At 47.2% G+C, this 19,685-nt stretch overlaps 1 protein-coding gene across 1 annotated transcript in view; it reads right to left on the bottom strand.

Annotated features, from left to right (window-relative positions):
* The window catches only part of ANOS1 (anosmin 1), a 175,593-nt gene that overhangs the window by 65,985 nt on the left and 89,923 nt on the right, over positions 1–19,685 (bottom strand). Inside the window, exon 3 of the mRNA XM_045994971.1 lies at positions 12,733–12,795. Within this exon, the coding sequence (XP_045850927.1) occupies positions 12,733–12,795 (63 nt within the window). The remainder of the gene's footprint in view (positions 1–12,732; positions 12,796–19,685) is intronic.

The following is a 19,685-nucleotide window of genomic DNA, read 5'->3' on the forward strand; positions in this document are numbered from 1 at the left end:
TTTTTAAAACTACAGTAAGATATGATCGAATTGTTTAAAAAGATTTTAAGTCACCTCTATACCCAACATGGGGCTTGACTCACAGCCCCGAGATCCACAGTCACGTGCTGCAGTGACTAAGCCAGCCAGGCGCCCCAAGATATGATCGAATTTAGAAGCCAGGTATAAAGAAATTATTAGCATAATAGACTCAATCATTTTGTCACTCACGTAAATATAAAACTAAAATTGAAAAAATTAGGAATTGTGGTCAAGGAAAAGTATTCAATATGATAAAACTAAGAATTAGGAAATAATGTCAGAAAAATTGGTAGATAGGAGTGGTGTGGGGAACACCTAAGTAGCTTACATTGAAGTTAACTTGAGGGCATCAGTCAACAATCGGGCAAATGTAAAATATTTAAAACAATGCTTTTGGTTTCATAATATTCTTCATCATCTCTTTCTCCCTGAAATTTGGGGGTTTCTGTTTCTTCTGCTATATTCAAATAGTATTAAACATCAAGCATCATTAAAAGCCAGCATGCACAGAAATGTCAGGTAAGGTGTCTGCCTAATGGTAACATATCGAGGTCCCCAAGACTGCCCCCAGGTCTGATCATTCACAGCGGGGACTCACAGGACTCAGCATAGAGTCATACTGTGGGCTCTGATTTGCTACAGCACCATCAGGAACTGGGAAAATGTGCACAGGGAGCAAACCACGGACGAGCTTCTGGGAGTCCTCTCACAGCGGCCATCACACAGGATGCGCTCGATGGCTCCTGCAGGACTTGTGACAACACGTGAGAAATGCTGCCACCAAACAAGTTCAGGAGAGAATCTGCGTCCAGAGTTTTTACTGAGGTTGGGCACGAAGGCACCTGCTGCTAACCGTATAAACATTATATGGTTAGCACGTCCCCAAAACCCAGACTCCCAGGAGGAAACAGGTGCCCATCATAAACCACGTTGCTGAGCTGACAGTTTAAGACCAGGGAGCACCTCTTGTCGGTTAAGGAATCATGTGAAACCTCCGCAGACCTAAGTTCCCACATGCTGGCCAAGGGCCAACTTTTTTTTTTTTAATATTTTATTTATTTGGAGAGAGAGAGAGACAGAGAGAGAAAGATCACAAGTAGGCAGAGAGGTAGGCAGAGGCAGAGGGAGAAGCAGGCTCCCTGCCGAGTAAGGAGCCCGATATGGGACTCGATCCCAGGACACTAGGATCATGAACCTGAGCCGAAGGCAGCCGCTTAACCAACTGAGCCACCCAGGCGTCCCAAGGGCCAACGTTTTAATCAGGAATTTGTAAAGAGAACAGTCTTAGGTTTCCTACGGTAACTTTCCGCCCAGGTAAGCATGGCTCTCCCGGATGGCAGAATTTGGAGTCATGGTTTGGTTTTATTCTCCGGTGTTCATACGAAGTTTTCAATGTGCACATATCATTTCTACAAAATAATAAAAACATTATAATGTTTAAAAAAAAGCAACCAAGGGGCGCCTGGGTGGCTCAGTGGTTTAGGCCACTGCCTTCGGCTCAGGTCATGATCTCAGGGTCCTGGGATCGAGTCCCGCATCGGGCTCTCTGCTCGGCAGGGAGCCTGCTTCCCTCTCACTCTCTCTGCTTGCCTCTCTGCCTACTTGTGATCTCTCTCTGTCAAATAAATAAATAAAATCTTAAAAAAAAAAAAAGCAACCAAAACTGCCAGAATTTCTTTCAAAGAAAGAATTTAAATACCAAGTATGCATGAAATAGGAAAAAAGCATTCTCCTTTCAAATGTTTCTAATTTGTTCTTGTAAATGCAATTATGATTTGCCTGGAAACTCAATTATACACACTAATTTATTAGATGGGATTACAATCAGTTTGGTTCTGGGGAAAATTATGCACCTTAGCCATGAATAATATAAAATAGAAGAAAATCAGAAACATGCGTGTTAGGCAAGTCTCTTCCAAAGAGGACGTGTCCCTTTTGACAGATGACAGTCATCTTTCTTCGTTGACCTGCTTTTCTATTTGTTTGGAAGGCAAATGTGCCACCTTGTATGGAAAGATCAATGGTCAGATCTTCCACAGGGAGCAACGCTCCGAAATCTTGCTGGAAGATCTCTGGAAGATCCCTAGGCACATATGTGATTCCAGAAATTCAAAAACTCCTCGAGAGCCAGGGACAGTGAGGGCCCTCCAGTTAAACTCTCATTTCCCTCTCTCCCCTTCGGCCTGTATTTTGTTACCTGGAATTGCCAGGCATGCCTATGAAACAATCACCCCGTGGAAGGATTACATACTAATTCGTAAGCCAAACTGCCGCTCTAGGGGTTAGGCATGGAATGACGAGCAAGAGAACGTATGGAAATTGTGCTCTGCCATGCTTACTGTTTATACCGTTAGCAGCAAGCAGGTAATTCATCAAGGAGTTTAATTTGTAGTAAAATAAGGCAGACACAGCAAGTCATGAAAGTTCATGAGGTCAACAGAGGATTAGCCTAAGGGAATGAACAGTCACAGGGTAAAAGATGCAGCGTAGGGAAGACAGCCCGTGGCACTGTAATATTATTGTGTGCTGACAGACGGGGGCACAGGACAAGGTACACAGAACCTGAGTCACTACGGATACTCCTGGAACTAATGTCACACTGTGTCAACCATACTGCAATTAAAAAAATGGTAAATAACCCTTTAAAAAGGATTAGACAAAGAGAAAGCTCTTAAAAAAGATTAAGTCATGAGCTCAGGATCCTGGGATCGAGCCCTGCATTGGGCTCTCTGCTCAGCAGGGAGCCTGCTTCCCCCCTCTCTCTGTCTCTGCCCGCCTCTCTGCCTACTTGTGATCTCTCTCTGTGACAAATAAATAAATAAATAATCTTTAAAAAAAGAGATAAGCCATCAATATTTAGAGTGATGTGAATACAGAAAATGATGGGAAGGACAGAGGAATATTCTAGAAGGAGGGAATAGCAAATACATCAATCAGGCAAGAGCTATAGGATTCGGAGGCAAAACTAATTTTACAAGTCTCAGTATCTCCAAATACAAAAGCAGGATAATTATGATTACTGTGTACTATTACCCTAAGTATTAAGTATGCAAAAAAATTAGCAAGATTTTGGCACATCAAAAAGTTAAAATTAATGTTAGCCACTAACATGAGTATCAGAATTTTTAAACATAGTTCTAGACATCCTACAAAAAAACAATGGGAAACAGTACAGGTTAATTACAGATTGCCTAAAATCCCCATATCCGTCATTTCTTACAAAGAGGAATGACTTCTAGGGGCATGCAGCTGGCTCCATTGGCAGAGCACGTGACTCCTGATCTCAGGGTCACGAGATCAAGCCCCACATTGGGCATGGCGCCTCCTTAAAATTAAAAAAAAGAAGAAGAAAAAGAGGAACAGATTATGAAGTTGTGAAATGTAACTGTTTATTCTTTTATTATACTTTTAAGCTTCTAAAAGCCTTCCATCTCAAAGAATTTTGCAAACACTGGCCAACTATGCAAAACTGTCGCACCCATTCAAGGTACCAGTAGAATCATACTTAGAAAAGATACACACTTTACCGCCTGACACACTGAAAAGTTCTATGTCCCCAGTTTCATTGCTGGTGTGGCAGTTTCGCACACCAGCGCGTGTCCTACAATTCAACTCAGTTCTGACACCATCTACCTGCAAACAGCTTCAGATCCCACAAGGACGGGCTCAGTCCCACAAGACCACAACCTCTCCCTTCAGAGACCAGTCACAAGTCCAAAAGGAAAAAGAGAAAAAAGAAATCTAAAGAAACAAAACCAGAAATGATAGAGGTGATGGAGTTAGCCGAAATGGACATTTTGAAAGTCATTATAAATGGGCTCTGTCTGCCAGGGAATGTGGGAGAAAGACGCAGAAAGACCTCCATGGGACTTCCAGAAGTAAACATGAAGAAATGAAAACTATGCCCAAGAGCATCTTAAGAATGTCAGGCATTCTCTAAAGAAGGGAACTTGAAGACACACTGGTGAAAATTAGCAAAATAAAGCAGGGGTGGGGGGTGGGGTGGGGGGGGTGGGATGAAGAAAAAAACACAATCAGAAGACTCAAGTCATAATCCAAAGCCTATCATGTATAATTAGAGTCCCAGAGGAGAGGATACAGAGAATGGGATAGAAAAAAATATTGGCTCACGTACCGGGCCACCTGGCTGGCTCAGTCAGTGAAGTAGCCAACTCTTGATTTCAGCTCAGGTCATGATCTCAGGGTCATGAGATGGCCCCCATGTTGGGCTCTGTGCTGGGTATGGAGTCTGCTTGAGATGCGCTCTCTCCCTCTCCCTGCCTCTCGCCCTCCACCTGCTCACACACAGTCTTTCAGAAAGAAAGAAAGAGGAGGAAGGTAGGAAGGAAGGAAAGAAGGAAGGAAGGAATATCAGCTGACATGTAAAAAATTTTATTAAAACTATATAGCCCAGGGGCACCTGGGTGGCTCAGTGGGTTAAAGCCTCTGCCTTCGGCTCGGGTCATGATCCAGGGTCCTGGGATTGAGCCCCACATCGGGCTCTCCGCTCCGCAGGGAGCCTGCTTCCTCCTCTCTCTCTGCCTGCCTCTCTGCCTAGTTGTGATTTCTCTCTGTCAAATAAATAAAATATTTAAAAAAAAAACTATATAGCCCAGTTAGAATTAGAAGCATCTCCATGACCCCCAAGCTGAAGAAATAGAAAAACTACCCAATCACAACTCCATCATCATATTGCTTAAAACCAGAAAAAGCAAGAAAATCTTCAAAGCAGACAGGGAAATACAAAGACATTTTATACACAACAAGAAAAGGAGAATGTCAGAGATTTTTCTGAAAACATGTAAGACAGAAGAAAATGAAGAGAGATTTTTAAACTACTAATTTTGAAAAAAAGTCAACCTAGAATTCTATACCTAGTCAAATACCTTTCATGGAGGGATGGAGACAAACCCACAATTAGAGTTCTGCAATTTGAGTGATTAGGAACATGGGGCCTTTTCTTCTAAACACCATCCTTATCTGTTTATTTTCAGTCCTTACCAGCGACTGCATCTTTTCTCCGTACAGAATATCACAGAAGAAAACACAAAAGACGTCACAGAACTCACAGGCAAGTGTAAGTGAGTGCTTGGCAGGGAACCCCGACACCGCAGAGGGAGATCCACGTTCTTGCTATGCGGGCAGCCCCTGGGCCCGCGGCCTCAGCATTGCCCATGGGAAATGCAGGCTCTGGGGGCCCACAGCACACGCCCACTGAATCCAAACCTGTACGTCTGAACCACACTAAGGTGATCTGTGCGCACAGTGGAGTCAGGGCCATCCTGGATGCTGGACTAGGCATTCACAGGGACAGCGGGTGTCTCCGTGACTCATTCCTGGTTTCATACTCCAGAACTCTGGGCTTCTGACCCATGCTGACCCACTCTCCAACTTCACACACCTCACAGGACTCGTTTCCCCGAGCACACGAATGGAGTCAAGTCTTCCCAAAGGAAAGGTACTCAAAACTCATGTCCACAGATGGTGAGCCCCTGGCCACAGCCCCTTCTCTCCCCTTCTGCCACGCACGTGGTCTTGGTGAAGGAACCTAAACGTACACAAACAGTTGTGCGTATTGGGTCGGCATTTCTCCCCGTACTTTCTATCTGACAACCAAGAGTTGGAGACAGTGATGACTCCTTCTCCACGGAAACCCTCTGATCTGCTTCCAGTCACCTCATCAGGACAAAACTCCTCTTCAGCCTCTACCTCACTGACCTATCACAGAATTCAAAAATGTTAACCTTGCCTTTCCCTTCAGAGTAAAAATGGCTGATATCCACTCAATGTTTCCCATGTTCAGACACTGGTTAAGTGTTGTACAAGCATCTTTCATGAGATTTTATTTTACTTATTTTATTTATTTGCTTATTTTCATTTTACTTAAATTTGATGCTCTTACAATTTCCAGCCCATTCCCTTAACTCCTTCTACCTGCTCTGTCCCTCTTTTCCAGCCAGATAGGTCTTCAAATCATTCAGAATAATCTCCTATCTTCAGGGTTGGTTGTTTTTTTTTGTAATCAACTTGCAAGACTCATCAAGTGTCCTCTAGTTGAATCTCATATGATTCTATATTCCCCTGGTGTTATATAAAAATTTAATGAAAATGGCGTCTCCCTATTTCAAAAAATGAGGGGAAAAAGCCTACATTCCATGGAGAACATGTCCTGTTTAGTCAATAAATGACCGAACAACCTTAAGAAGTCACTCAGTAGGCTTGATTTTGTCATTCTGCTGGGCTATAAAATTTGATATAATGAGGATAAATTCCTTTCTAAGATGCAGGTAAAGGAAATCTCACAACAATTGTAAAACTTTATAAGCATTCCTTGAAACGTTTCATTCCATGACTCCCACTATCTGCTAAATTGAAAGGGAAACCAGGACAGAGTCCGCACTTTCCACCACCACCACCCAAAGATCACAATTCAGAAATACAAGGAACACTTCCATGTGTTACAAACATGTAAAAGGTAAAGGCTTATCACTTCTAAAAATGAAGGTTTACTATGTATAATAATAAAAGCCACCGTTTTTTGAAAATGAGCTCCATGCCAGTGGCCCCACGCCTGCACCCCATTTTACGACCACTCCTGGCCACGCACGGGATTTCAGCACAGAACGTGGAGCTTTCAGAAGAAACCTTCCACAAATTCCACCCTGACATCCCCAACACACCTGCGCTGATTCTTGGGCCTACCACCCCCTCGGCAGACACACGCACACCTGGGCATATGACATCGTTTTCTTGTTCAGCACTCAACTTCTTCCCATACATTTAACCCTTTCACTGCTGTCCCAGACACCAGAAGCTGTGGCTTCCATTCCTGAAGGGAGATGTCTACTGCGTGCGCTGGGTTTTGGAGCACTGGAAGGATAACAAGTTTTGCGTGTGAGAAAGCCCCCGTGATAGACCCCAACAGCTTTAGTTTCTGACGTGTTTTGTCAGGAGGACAGGAACATTCTATTGCCGGGGCATCCAAAGTCATAGGGAGCCTTGTTGTTCCTTTAGTTCCTCGAAGGGCCCTTAATTAACTACGATTTTGCATAAGCAAACCTCCCTTGCTGTTCAAGGGAGTTCAGTCCAGATGGCCGGCCAACAACATTATGTTACACACAGGCTCAGATTCTTTTCCTTTTGCGGGGAGCATGGCTTCCTCCTCCAATCTGTCCTGGGTCACAGAGCAGACTCAGGAGGGGAGCACCTGGATTCCAGATCTTCTTCAGGAAGAAGCCGTTAAACATGGGATCTCGGGCAGATAACACCATTTCCCCCTTGTATGTCAGTCCTGTTGCCCATTAAGTTCACCCAGTAAAATTCAGGCTTAACTTATAAGAATTGTTGTGAAAATCGAATATAAGAAGCTTCGGAAACATTTTGAAAAGCGAAAAAACCACAAAGAAAGGAGTCGGGAATCCTATCTGCGGTTGAGTGCAAACCTCCTTCCTCTTCCTGGGCGCACACCAGCAAGAACTGGGTCTCTCGGAATCCAGCTGGCCCCGGAACAGCTTTCCTCTGAGCCCTGAACACCTGTCTCCTCCGTGGATCCCGGACAGAGAGGGGCGTCTCGGCTTCTCCATGACCCTAGCGCACACTTCACACTGCCGACGTGTCCCCACTTTGGTGGGGACATCGTGAATCAGAAACGTCATCCCTAAAGATGAGAGATGGTGTGTCCTTCAGCAAGGCAGTGCCTCAAACTACCAGGTATCACGTTCCCTTAAAACGTAGACAATGGCAATTTGAAGACAAAATGATTTTATACCATTAAGAAAGGGAAAGAGTACTTTCCTTGATAACTTAGATGCCTGCAATTGTAAGAAGGGAATGTTTAAACGTGAAGAAATATGCACTTTATGATCAGGAAGAAAAATGGTGGATGGTGGTTTTTAAATCTTTAGAAAAATAGTAAGATGGAGATAACGTTTAATGAGTAAACAGAAACAGTAAAGCATGACCCACCCTCCTCCAAAACCTGACGTGGGGAGAATTCTCCCATGTGATCCAAAGAAGGCATCCTGCACGCTTCCGGCTCTGACACAGTCAGCTGTTTCTTCTAAGGAATAACGTCCCTCACCGCCGCAGCAGCTGGCACTGTAGAACGATGAGACGCGAAGTTAAGGAGATCCATGTGCGCGGCAGCCACAGACCCACTCGAGGTGAGCGATCGTGACCGTGCCTCCGAAGACCTCTTCTACGGAGGGAAACTGACGTTGTGACTACAATACCAAGAACAATGGAGCTTGTGTAGAAACAGGTGCTGGGTGTACAGGTCAGGAAGCAACAACGTTCTGAAGGGTCCGGCAGGGTCCTGGCAGGATGAGGACCGCTTCCTCGCGTAGCGCAGGAGGTGGAAACATCTGCAGGCGCCGCCGTAAGCAGCCTCAGCCTTGTGCACCTCCAGACCCGTCACAGGCCCTCAGCTCTGCGGCCACACGGCCCCAACGCGGCCTCCGACAGAAGCCCCGCAAGCCGGCGAGGCCGTGTTCCTACACAACTTCACTTGTAGCAACGGGAGGCAAACGGTGCCTTCAGAGACAAAAAAAGCTCAGAGAGTTTGCAAATGAACACAGTGGGTCCAACCCATCCAACGGTTCAGCCTTTCCACCGGAAGGGGAATGCACCGTGGAGTCCTTCTGGGTGTAAACGTTTACGAAGGGAAAGCATGGTAGGTTTATGAAAACGGGGATCTTGTAGGCACGCGGAGCAAGTGACGGGGGAAGCGAGAGGCAGACAGGATTGTCTTAGCGCTGCCTCAGTGAACAATGAGCCTCCAAATGCCAAAACGGGGATCGGTCTTCCAGGACCCAGTCTTTGTCAACGCGGGAGGCAGACGTGAATGCAACATTCAAGGAAACAAGACACGGAGAAGAAGACGGCCGAGAGGGACTGACGGGGAACAGGGAGCTCGCGTGGTGGCACCAGCGGGCTGAGGTCTGTGAACCGGCCTCTCCGGTTCCAGCTCACCCCTCCCGCCGGAGCAGGAGTCACCGTTGGTCCATGAGTCCCATTTCTATCAGCTGCACTGGGTCCAGCAGCCCTCACGGCCCTTTCAGAGAGAAGCGCTGTCCCAGAAGTGCGCTGTCACATTGGACACTGCTAGCGAGACAGGTTTCAGATGACCTCAGTGACACCTTCCTTCTGATGTCACAACGTCCACCCTGCATGACGGATCGTAAGGGGTCGCATGTTTATGAAGCCAACAACGTGGTCCACCTTGTTCCTCCAGATCCTACGACTGCACATTTTAATTCACACAGATGGACGGTTTGCGTAGAGCACAGAATGCAAAACAGGACCAGGAGGGCAAGTTACGGAACACACAACACCTGCACCAATACCCCGGTTTGTTGTATTTCTGACGACTCCGCTCTGGTCAATGCCTCAAGGGGCCTGAACCACTGCTTTTTATTTGCTTTTTGTAGCTGACACAGCTCAGAGCGAGCACCACTGAGTCATAACCGTCCCCTGATGTCATCACCTCCCTTTGCGTGTGTGTGTGTGCGTGTGTGTGTGTTGGTGGCTGTTGTGACTTGCTTCTAACCAGGAGAATATGGCAAAGGGGAAGAGGTGGACCTCCGGAGACTGTGTTGTATTATGGAAAGCTTGGTCTCAGCACACTGCGGGTCGAGAGGTCTCGCTGGCCTTGAAAAAGTAACTATACACGTTGTGACCGGCCTGGCAGGGAGGGTATGTGGTGAGGAACTGCAGCCAACCTTCAGATGTGAGAGTGGCCTCCAGCCACCGAGAGAATGCGACCTGAATTCCACAACCGTAAGGGATGCATTCTGCCAACAACCACCATGAGCTTGGAGGCAGACCGTGAGCAGAAATAGCTGAGCCCACAGATGAGAAAGCAAGCTCAGCAGACACCCTGATGATGGCATCGTGGGACCCTGATGCAAAGAACACCTTTAAGTCATGTCTAAACTCCCAATGCACAGAAACTGTGAGATAAGAAACATGTATTGTCCATGGAATGGGAAAATATATTCACAAATGATACTACCAAGGGCTTATACCCAAGATCTATAAAGAAATCCTCAAACTCACCACCCAAAAAACAGATAATCAGATTAAAAATTGGGCAGAAGACATGAACAAACACTTCTCCAAAGAAGACATACAAATGGCTAACAGACACATGAAAAAATGTTCATCATCACTAGTCATCAGGGAGATTCAAATCAAAACCACCTGACACCAGGTAGAATGGCCAAAATTAGCAAGACAGGAAACAACGTGTGTTGGAGAGGATGTGGAGAAAGGGGAACCCTCTTACACTGTCGGTGGGAATGCAAGTTGGTGCAGCCATTTTGGAAAACAGTGTGGAGATTCCTCAAGAAATTAAAAATAGAGCTTCCCTATGACCCTGCAATTGCACAAAGATACAGATGTAGTGAAAAGAAGGGCCATCTGTACCCCAATGTTCACAGCAGCAATGGCCACGGTCGCCAAACTGGGGAAAGAACCAAGATGCCCTTCAACGGACGAATGGATAAGGAAGATGTGGTCCATATACACGATGGAGTATTATGCCTCCATCAGAAAGGATGAATACCCAACTTTTGTAGCAACATGGACGGGACTGGAAGAGATTATGCTGAGCGAAATAGTGAAGTAGAGAGAGTCAACTATCATACGGTTTTGCTTACTGGTGGAGCATAAGGAATAACACGGAGGACATGGGGAGATGGAGAGGAGAAGGGAGTTGGGAGATGAACCACGAGAGACTATGGACTCTGAGAAAAAAACTGAGGGTTTTGGAGCGGCGGGGGGTGGAGGGTTGGGTGGGCCTGGTGGTGGGTATTATGGAGGGCACGGAGTTCATGGAGCACTGGGTGTGATGCAAAAACAGTGAATTCTGGAACACTGCAACAAAAACTCATGTTGTATTTTATGGTGACTAACATAACATAATAGGAAAGAAAGGAAGAAAGAAAGAAAGGGAGGGAGGAAGGAAGAAGGAAAGAAGGAAGGAAGGAAGGAACGTGTGTTGTTTTAAGCTTGGGGTCATTTGTTAGGCAGCAGAGATAACTAATATAAAGACACATGAAATTGAACGCCAGGTCAGCATATGCTTTCTGGAAAAGTCTGGACAGAATCCCTGAAGAAGCCAAAATGTTCTGGGGAGAATGGATGGATGATACGTCAGCTCCCTTGAGGGAGGACAGAAACCATGACTGAAGCGGGTGTCCTACCCCCACCACCCAGAAGGGCTGGATACAAAGCCACGGGAAGGTTCTTCCTCTGTGGGAGTTCACACCCAACTGTGAGCCTAGCGGTGAGTGTCCTTGCAGAGCAACTGGGCTGAATAACTTGGGCTCTCGGCCAGTCGTCGGTATCACTCGAGGCATCCCAGTGTGCGCCACTACAAAATGCTTCAACGACTGCGCGACCGTAGCCCTCGGGTCGGAAGCGCTCCCAGCAACACGGCCTCATCAGGGAAGCTGGTGCAAACCACCACGTGCCAGCGACCGCCACCAAGCGCTGAGCAGAACTTCCTAAGCCGCGTAAAAGTGTGACTGGGACGATCCACACCGGACCTGCTCGCGCTGAGAAGGCCCCTGCACTCCGCTCTGCGACCACGGGGAACACTGCGCTTCGAGAACCCAGGAACGCCGTGACCCCCGCCGTTGTGTGAGGGAAGTCGAGTCACGGCGCACTCGGATGCAGGGAAGGTGTGCGGCCGGGGCTGCCGCTTCAGGCTCGGTCCCTCTGCCTGGGGTGGGGCCGGCAGACCCGACGCGTCCCCAGAGTCGCACTGCACGCTTTGCTCTTCTCCACGCGTGGGGACGGTGAGCGCTGTCCTGCCGCGGGCACCTGCGTCCTACACACAGATGACGCTCCTGTCACCCGGCTCTGCATTCGGACGCTCAGGGTGGACCCTGCGCACCCTCCGGTTGAAACCCGGGCGGCGGGGCCCCAGAAGCTCCTCGTGCGGGGGCTTGGACAGGCTCCCGCCCGCCTCCTGGTCCCTTCAGAGGCTCCCAGCCCAGCACTCCGGGCCGTGCCACGGGGCCTCCCTCCCCGTCTGCCCTCCCAACCCTGGACATAGCTGCTGTGGTCACTGGTGTGGGGTGGGGGGACTCTCCCACCGCTGCTCCCCAGCGGCCTGGAGGAGCCGGTCGCGCTCTCCCTCTTCTGCGGGGCCGGCGGCGGGCCAGCCCACGGCCTCCTCGCTGCGCCCGATAGGACCCCAGGCTGGACCCGAGCCTGGACCCCGACGGGCCCTGGAGGAGCCGGTCCCGCAGAGGCTCCCGCCCTCCGCGGCAGCACGGGGGTCCAGGCGGCCGCTGTGCGGGGCAGGAACCGCCTCTATTCCCGCCCGCAGACGCCGCGGGGTCCAGCCTCCCGCCCAGCACATGGGCCACCGGGACGGGGAGCGGAAAAGGCCGAGAACCCGCTCCTCGCAGACAGCACGAGGGCGTCAACAGCGCGCTGACAGACACCCGGACGACAGCGGGGACGGAGAGACGGGGGACAGCAGCGGTTTCTACCTCGAAGACGGTCCCCGTCTCTACGCATATGTCCTAAAGTTGCTTCCAGTCACGCAAGCGCTGCGGGGCTCGGCTTTAAGGCAGCTCAACAGTGTTTGTCCCCTTCCCGTGAGTGACTTCTCAAGACCCGCGCGGCCACCCTCCCGGCGGAAGGCGGCGGCCCTCGGTGCCACTGGCCCGGACTTCGGGCCGCGCGGGGTCCCCTTACCTCACAGAAGCTCTGGCATTGCTGCTTCCGCGGGTCCCACGACTCCCTGCACGGCTCCAGACACTGGGGGAGAAGCAGAAGGACAGACAGCGCGGGTGAGACACAGCCAAGGACAAGCACCTGCCCCTGCCCCTGCCCGCCTGCTTCTGCTGCGGCTTTGCGCAGGGCGGCTCCCGGGCATCACCCGCGCCTGCTCCCTGCCCCTGCCCGCCTGCTTCTGCTGCGTCTTTGCGCAGGGCGGCTCCCGGGGCATCACCCGCGCGGGGCGGACGGCGCCTGAGCGAGAGCGTCAGGACGCAGCAGAAGCCATCTGCGCCCCCGTGACTGCAAGAGCCTGGGGGGGGAGGGGGTGCGGGACACGGCGTTCACCCTTGGACACGCGCCATCTGGCAGAACCTCCCGGACGAGAGTATCTGCGTTGGGTGAGAAATGTTTCCTAGGGGCGCCGGCTGCTGGGTGGGTGGAGCACACAGCTCTCCGTCTCGGGGCTGGGAGTTCGAGCCCCACCTGGGCTGCAGAGAGGACGTCAAAATAAAATCTTAAAAAAAAAGTTTTCTAAAGGTGGTCGTCACAGATGAATTTTGTTTTTTTCAGGAACTTTAACATGAACCTGCTTTACAATTGGCACCAAAGGACTGTTCTCTATATAGTCTGCAGGGAATGGGTGAAGTTGCTTCGTATTAAATATCTATATATAACGTCACTGTTCACTAATCTTTAGCTCAGTGGGTCTCACAGCATTAACACACACCCAGTTTAATTACTCTATTACAGTATTTTGAATACATCATAACATAAAACATAATATAAAACATAAAAATATACCAAATAAATATTAGAATATATTAAATAAATTAAATTTACCAAATAAATATTAGAATACATTAAATCTACTGAAATATATGGAATAAACTCTGAGTTTCAGAACAGAGAATAAAGTCTGAATATGTGTTTAAAATGTATTACCATATACGGTAACAAATCAAAGTTTATAACTAGGCTCCATTATTCATTAACAATCATAATAATAAATAGTTAATAATGTATCATATATATAAAAGTATGTTACCTATATTAAATGTATGTGCATTATATATGTAATACAAAGAATAATTGTTGAGAAAAGTATATATACACGCATAGATACTTTTCTGCCATATATAGGAGGATCTATAGTACTAGTACGTGTACCTGTATATAATTTATTACTATATATAGTACTTGTACAATGCATGAAATATAAAGATCACATACCGTATCTGTACTGTATACATACTGTATCCGTTACATACACGGTACTACCACACCATGGAACTCTGCATACACACATATATGTGCACCACAGCATTACACAGTCTGCATATACCATATATACTACATGAAATACAGTAAGCTTATATAATTGATAGCACCGTATGTACTATATACAACATACAGTAATAAATCAGGGATCACAGCCAGTCCTCGTGGTTGAAATTAAAATGTTACGTTAATATGAATAGACTTGATTCTCAATTTTATGTTTTAATGAGTAAAAATGAATACATCCATATAGTTAAATGTCAATTCTCTAAACACTGGTTTACTGCTGGTTCCCATCAGGTCATTATTTTATCTATATGATTTTTATTTCATTCCTGATAAAATTTCCAATTAGGATCAACGTTCTCAGTTAAAATCCACATAAGGGGGCTCCTGGGTGGCTCAGTGGGTTAAGCCGCTGCCTTCGGATCGGGTCATGGTCTCAGGGTCCTGGGATCGAGTCCCGCATCGGGTTCTCTGCTCAGCGGCGAGTCTGCTTCCCTCTCTCTCTGCCTGCCTCTCTGTCTACTTGTGATCTCTCTCTTGCTCTGTCAAATAAATAAAATCTTAAAAAAAATAAAATCCACATAAGTATACCTTAGAATTCGGGATATATAAATATGTATTTTTTTTCATTATTTTTTTACTCCACTTGGTAGCCAACTCCCCCTGTGTTTTAAAACACAGTTGAAAGTCTAAGGCGCTCTACTGTCCACGCGTCAGCTGCCTGTCACAGCAGCGCTGCTCACGGTGTGATCAATGACCGACAGTGTGAACCTCACCTGGCAGGTGCTCAGAAATGCAAGTTCACGGCCTGCCCCCAGACGTAGAGTCAGAATCTCTGGGATCGGGAGCCAGGAGTCTGTTAGCAAGCTCTCCAAGAAACTCTGATGCTTACTAAACTTTGGAGAGAACCGCCTGATTGCAGCAAACATTTCCCAATACATATGTGTATCAAATGACCACGACGCACAACTGAAGTGAAACAACGTTGCGAATCATATCTCAGTAAAGCTGGGGGAGCTGGACGAACGGCTACAGGATTTGATTGGGGGGGGCAGTCCATAGGGCCAGCTGGGTGGCTCAGCTCCTTGAGTGACTGTCCATTTCCGGTCAGATCATGATCCCAGGTTGTGAGGTCAAGTCAGGCTCCACACTGAAAATGGTCCCTGCTTAAGAGCCTCTCTCTCCCTCTCCAAAACAAACAAAAAGAGTCAATACGGTCCCTTTGCTTTATTTCTCACTAAGTAAGACCCAATCTATTTCTTGTAAGAATATTTTACATTGTATATTCATTAATGTTGCATAGGAACAATTCCTTTTTTAGTTATTTTAATTTTTTAAAAGTTGAGCTTTTCCATGATACTTTTCCAAGACCTACACCAGCTTGTCCCAAGCTTCCCGGTGCCCACCTCTCCCAAGCACGTTAAAACAAATGCACTTTTTTTGCCAATATAACAATTGGAAAAGAACACCATTTTTCTAAGAGCAATGAAGTCACTTTGAAAACTTGTCTCCTGGGGTCTCTGAGTGGCTCAGTCAGTTAAGCATCTGCCTTCGGCCCCGGTCATGGTTTCGGGGTCCTGGGATGGAGCTGTGCAGGGGTTCCCCGCTCAGTGGGGGTCTGCTTCTCCCTCTCCCTCAGCCCCTCACACCTGTTCCTGCGTGCACATAGGCACGCGTGTGCGAGTGCTCTGTATCTCAAATAAATAAAATCTTAAAAAAAGCAAACTTCTTTCCCTTACATATTTTAGGAGTTCCTTCAAGAGTTAGTTTTGTTTCCTAAAGGTCGAAAGGTATGTCTGATTCCTTATCCTCAGACTTCTCTGTGTTTGTTTTAAGACACTGGCTCTGAGCCAGAAAAGTTTAAGGGTCACTTAGTAAGTCTATCTAGACCAAACTGCTTCTCGAGACCATTTGAAGTGAATTGGTGGCACTCCTCAGACTACCTGGAGATCTTGTTCGTTTGGAGACGCGTCCTGCGATGCGGGAGGACCCCCTCCATAACACGTGGGGATTTTTCATGGACACAAGCCGAGCTCCTGACACATTAAGTCCTTATCCTTTTATTCAGGAGCATCCAACAAGCATTCCTTCCGTATGAAACCGCTCAGGGCGATGTGGCTGACGGTGTCTGAGCATAGTCCACGTTGCTGTGGATCGTCGCTGAGAACGTAAATCGTGCCACAGGCTACCTGCGCACCTGCTCGGTGGTATGTCACGACCCTCGACATCGGGGCATTAAAGAGCGTCCGTCCCGGGAGAGCTCCACAGTTCCACATGAGCCTACTCCTGCCAGGCTGGGGAACAAATACGGTATAGGAAACCAACACCACTTAGGAAAAGAGGCATACTTGTGAGATGCTGACGGAAGCGATGCAGAACGCACTTGTCTAGTTACTCTAGCACCGCCGGCTGCCATTCCAGCGTCAGGAGATGCCACGTACTTAAAGTTGACTTCACTGGCATGCCTGCCTCCTTTCCAGTAGCCAGCCACCATCCGTGTCTACAGACACGTCACAGAACGTGATTAATGACCGCCAACATTTTCTTTTAATAATCCCTCTGTGAAAACTCTCTGACAAGGAAAGCCTGGATACGGAAATACGAGTAAATCTCTGCAGGATCCATTTGCCAACGCTCGATTTCTTTATAGTGCGCTTAGCCAGGTAAAATGATTGCAATAAAAGCCGGGGCGTTGGGGAGGGGGTAAAAAGCCCAACCATTTCTCTCATCCTTCAAGCAAAAAGAGCGTCCTGTTTCTCCAGATTAAAAGGCAGTGTTGGGGGGGGGGGGGATTTTGTCAAAAGAGGGCAGACTCAAATCTCATTTCCATAAGAAAAATATTACATGGAGACAACTGCTTTGGAATTTATTACACGTCACAACTGTAAGTGCCCTGATCAAATTACCAAAAAAAAAAAAAAAAAAAAGAGAGAGAGAGAGAAACCCACCAATAAAAGTAACTTAATTTACTATTTTAGCACAAGGCATGTGGGAGTGAGCAGGCCAACGACAGGCCAGATTCTCGGGAACCTCCCATGGGCTGTGGCCATGCAGCCGGTGCAGAAGGAAGGCACACAAAGCCTGGGTGTGAGCCCCATCTCTTGTCATGCATCTAACCTTCGACTGTGAGAAAATTATGTAATTATTCAGCCTCCATTGGCTAACTCAAATATAAGAAAACAATCGTTCATATTAACTCATGAAAAATTTTATTTTTCGAAGAGTACCAGAACTTTTACCGATTTATGGAGCACTCTGAAAATTATTTATTCAGTGGAGCCCCATAATAGCAGATCGACAGAGGTATGTAAAGTTGGGTACCACCATTCTCACATCTTAGAGGGAGGAAACGGCAGTGTACAGAGGTTGACCGAACAAAGCAAGGGACTATGGTCGAGACTTCAGGAACGGGAAGTTGGACCCGCGCTCTGGCACACTCAAATGAATGTTCTTCCCAATACAGAACGTTGCTCTGGTTATGCCCCATGCTGCAAGGGCTTAATGCGGTGATATGTGAAAGGTATTGGGAAACTGAAAAGTACTTTGCTAATCTGTGAGATTCCTGAATCACTATGATTTCGGAAAGGATTCAGCTCCAAAACGCCCTAGGTAGGTGTTACAGATTCCAAGGTACTTACAAAATCATAACCAACAGGACTATTTCTTATCAGAGACAAAGGAAGGCAACCCTCCGGAGCCAAACTACTGACAAAGAGTGAAACTGTTGATATCGCTTTGGTGATGCACCGTCTGGACAAATGAGCACAAGCGTCCATATCTTACATTGAACCACATGCTTCCATAAAAGGAAAGTATACTGCCTTATATTGCATTATCAGCAAAGGAACTTCTATTGCCTAAAGAGCAATTACAATAAATTCTGAAGCATAAAAGTTTCCTATAAAATTCAAATTTTCACACACGTCCAATAATCGGGAAACAGAACCCATAATTATGTTACATTAAATAAAGAGAAGCCATTAGAGCAAAGCACCCAGCATTCTGCACATTCCAACCTGTTCGAGTTAACAACTGATAAATCAACAAATGAAGATTCGTAGTTCTCACGTGCGACATATTCATCTAGTCTCCAAGGTGGCGGGAAACGGGCAGTCATTCTGCCTTCGAGCAACCTGTAATGTCCACGGGAGGAAGCACGGCGGAAGTGTCAGGTGTGAAGCATCAGACAGCTGACAGAACGCACCAGATGAGCCTGAGGGAGTGACGCATGTTTCCATACGGGACACCTGGAAAGGCCTGCACAGAACTGAGAACTCGTGAGTTAACTTAGAAGAAGGCGGACTGGACCAGCTTTAGCCGATCTGGGGCCCGGATGAGGTGTGCGGGGGATACGGTGCAGGACAGCACAGAGAGCAGACGCCGTGGACCGCAGGCTAGAAACACGGCCCTTGGGGTTCAGAGACAAGCCACGGACGGTCCTAGAACAGACAGCTTGAGTGTTGCTGCAATATAATGATTCATAAAAACTACGTATATTGGGTCATTTAGATAACCAAAATATATTTCTCAGATACATTCAATAATCTTCACGTCCACTGCTCCTGAAAATGTTTCAGAGCCGTGAAGGTGACGTGGGGGTCTTGCTACTAAGAAACGTGACTTGAGGGCTCGCCCCTACCCTCACCAAAGGGCACGGGCTGGTTGACAGGAGGACTAATCATGGGAACTCGCGATCCCACTCCCTGACCTGCGGGGCGGGGAGACGGGCTGGACACTGAATCAGCTAATGCTCGGTCAATCCTAGCGAGGTCCTACAGTTTTCATAAGCACAGCAGGACCAGAGCACCGGGCTGGCTCAGTTGAAAGTACCCGTGATTCCCGATCTTGGGATCTTCGAGTTCAAGCCCCATGTAGGGTGTAGAGATGACTTTATTGATATATGTGCATTATTCTATATATACTATACACACACTTGTACAGATTATGTTAAAATATACAAGTACACTATGTATACACACAGTACTTTATACTCATACTTTATATACATTATACACATAGTGTATCTATAGTGTTCTGGTATATTAATAAAGCAATCTATGTTAAGTTATATACACGACACATATGTGAAGTATATAACTTAGCACAGATGGCTTCGTACATATATGAAAGTATCCTGTAAAGAAAAACCCACGAGGGACCGGTCTTCTTATCCCTTCCAGACATTTTTCACGCTTGGGCAACCAGAACATTTCCATGTGCCACAGAGCTGGGCCCCAAGCTCCAAGAGGACAGAAGCTCCTTTGTTGGGGATCCTGCCCTCCGTATCTCTTCACCTGCCTGCTGATCTGTGTTCTGTGTCGTATCTTTTTTTTTTTTTTTAAAGATTTTATTCGTTTATTTGACAGACAGAGACCATAAGTAGGCAGACAGGCAGGCAGAGAGAGAAGGGGAAGCAGGCTCCCTGCTGAGCAGAGAACCCGACGCAGGACTCGATCCCAGGACCCTGAGATCATGACCTGAGCTGAAGGCAGAGGTTTAACCCACTGAGCCACCCAGGCGCCCTGTGTCGTATCTTTTAATACACTGCTTAACATTGAGTGTTTCCCTGAGTTCTGTGAGCTGCTCTAGAAAATTAATCGAATCCTAGGAGGGAGTCATGGGAACTTCCAGTCTGGTCTGTATGT

Source organism: Meles meles, chromosome X, assembly GCF_922984935.1.
Source record: "Meles meles chromosome X, mMelMel3.1 paternal haplotype, whole genome shotgun sequence".
NCBI classification, from domain to species: domain Eukaryota; kingdom Metazoa; phylum Chordata; class Mammalia; order Carnivora; family Mustelidae; genus Meles; species Meles meles.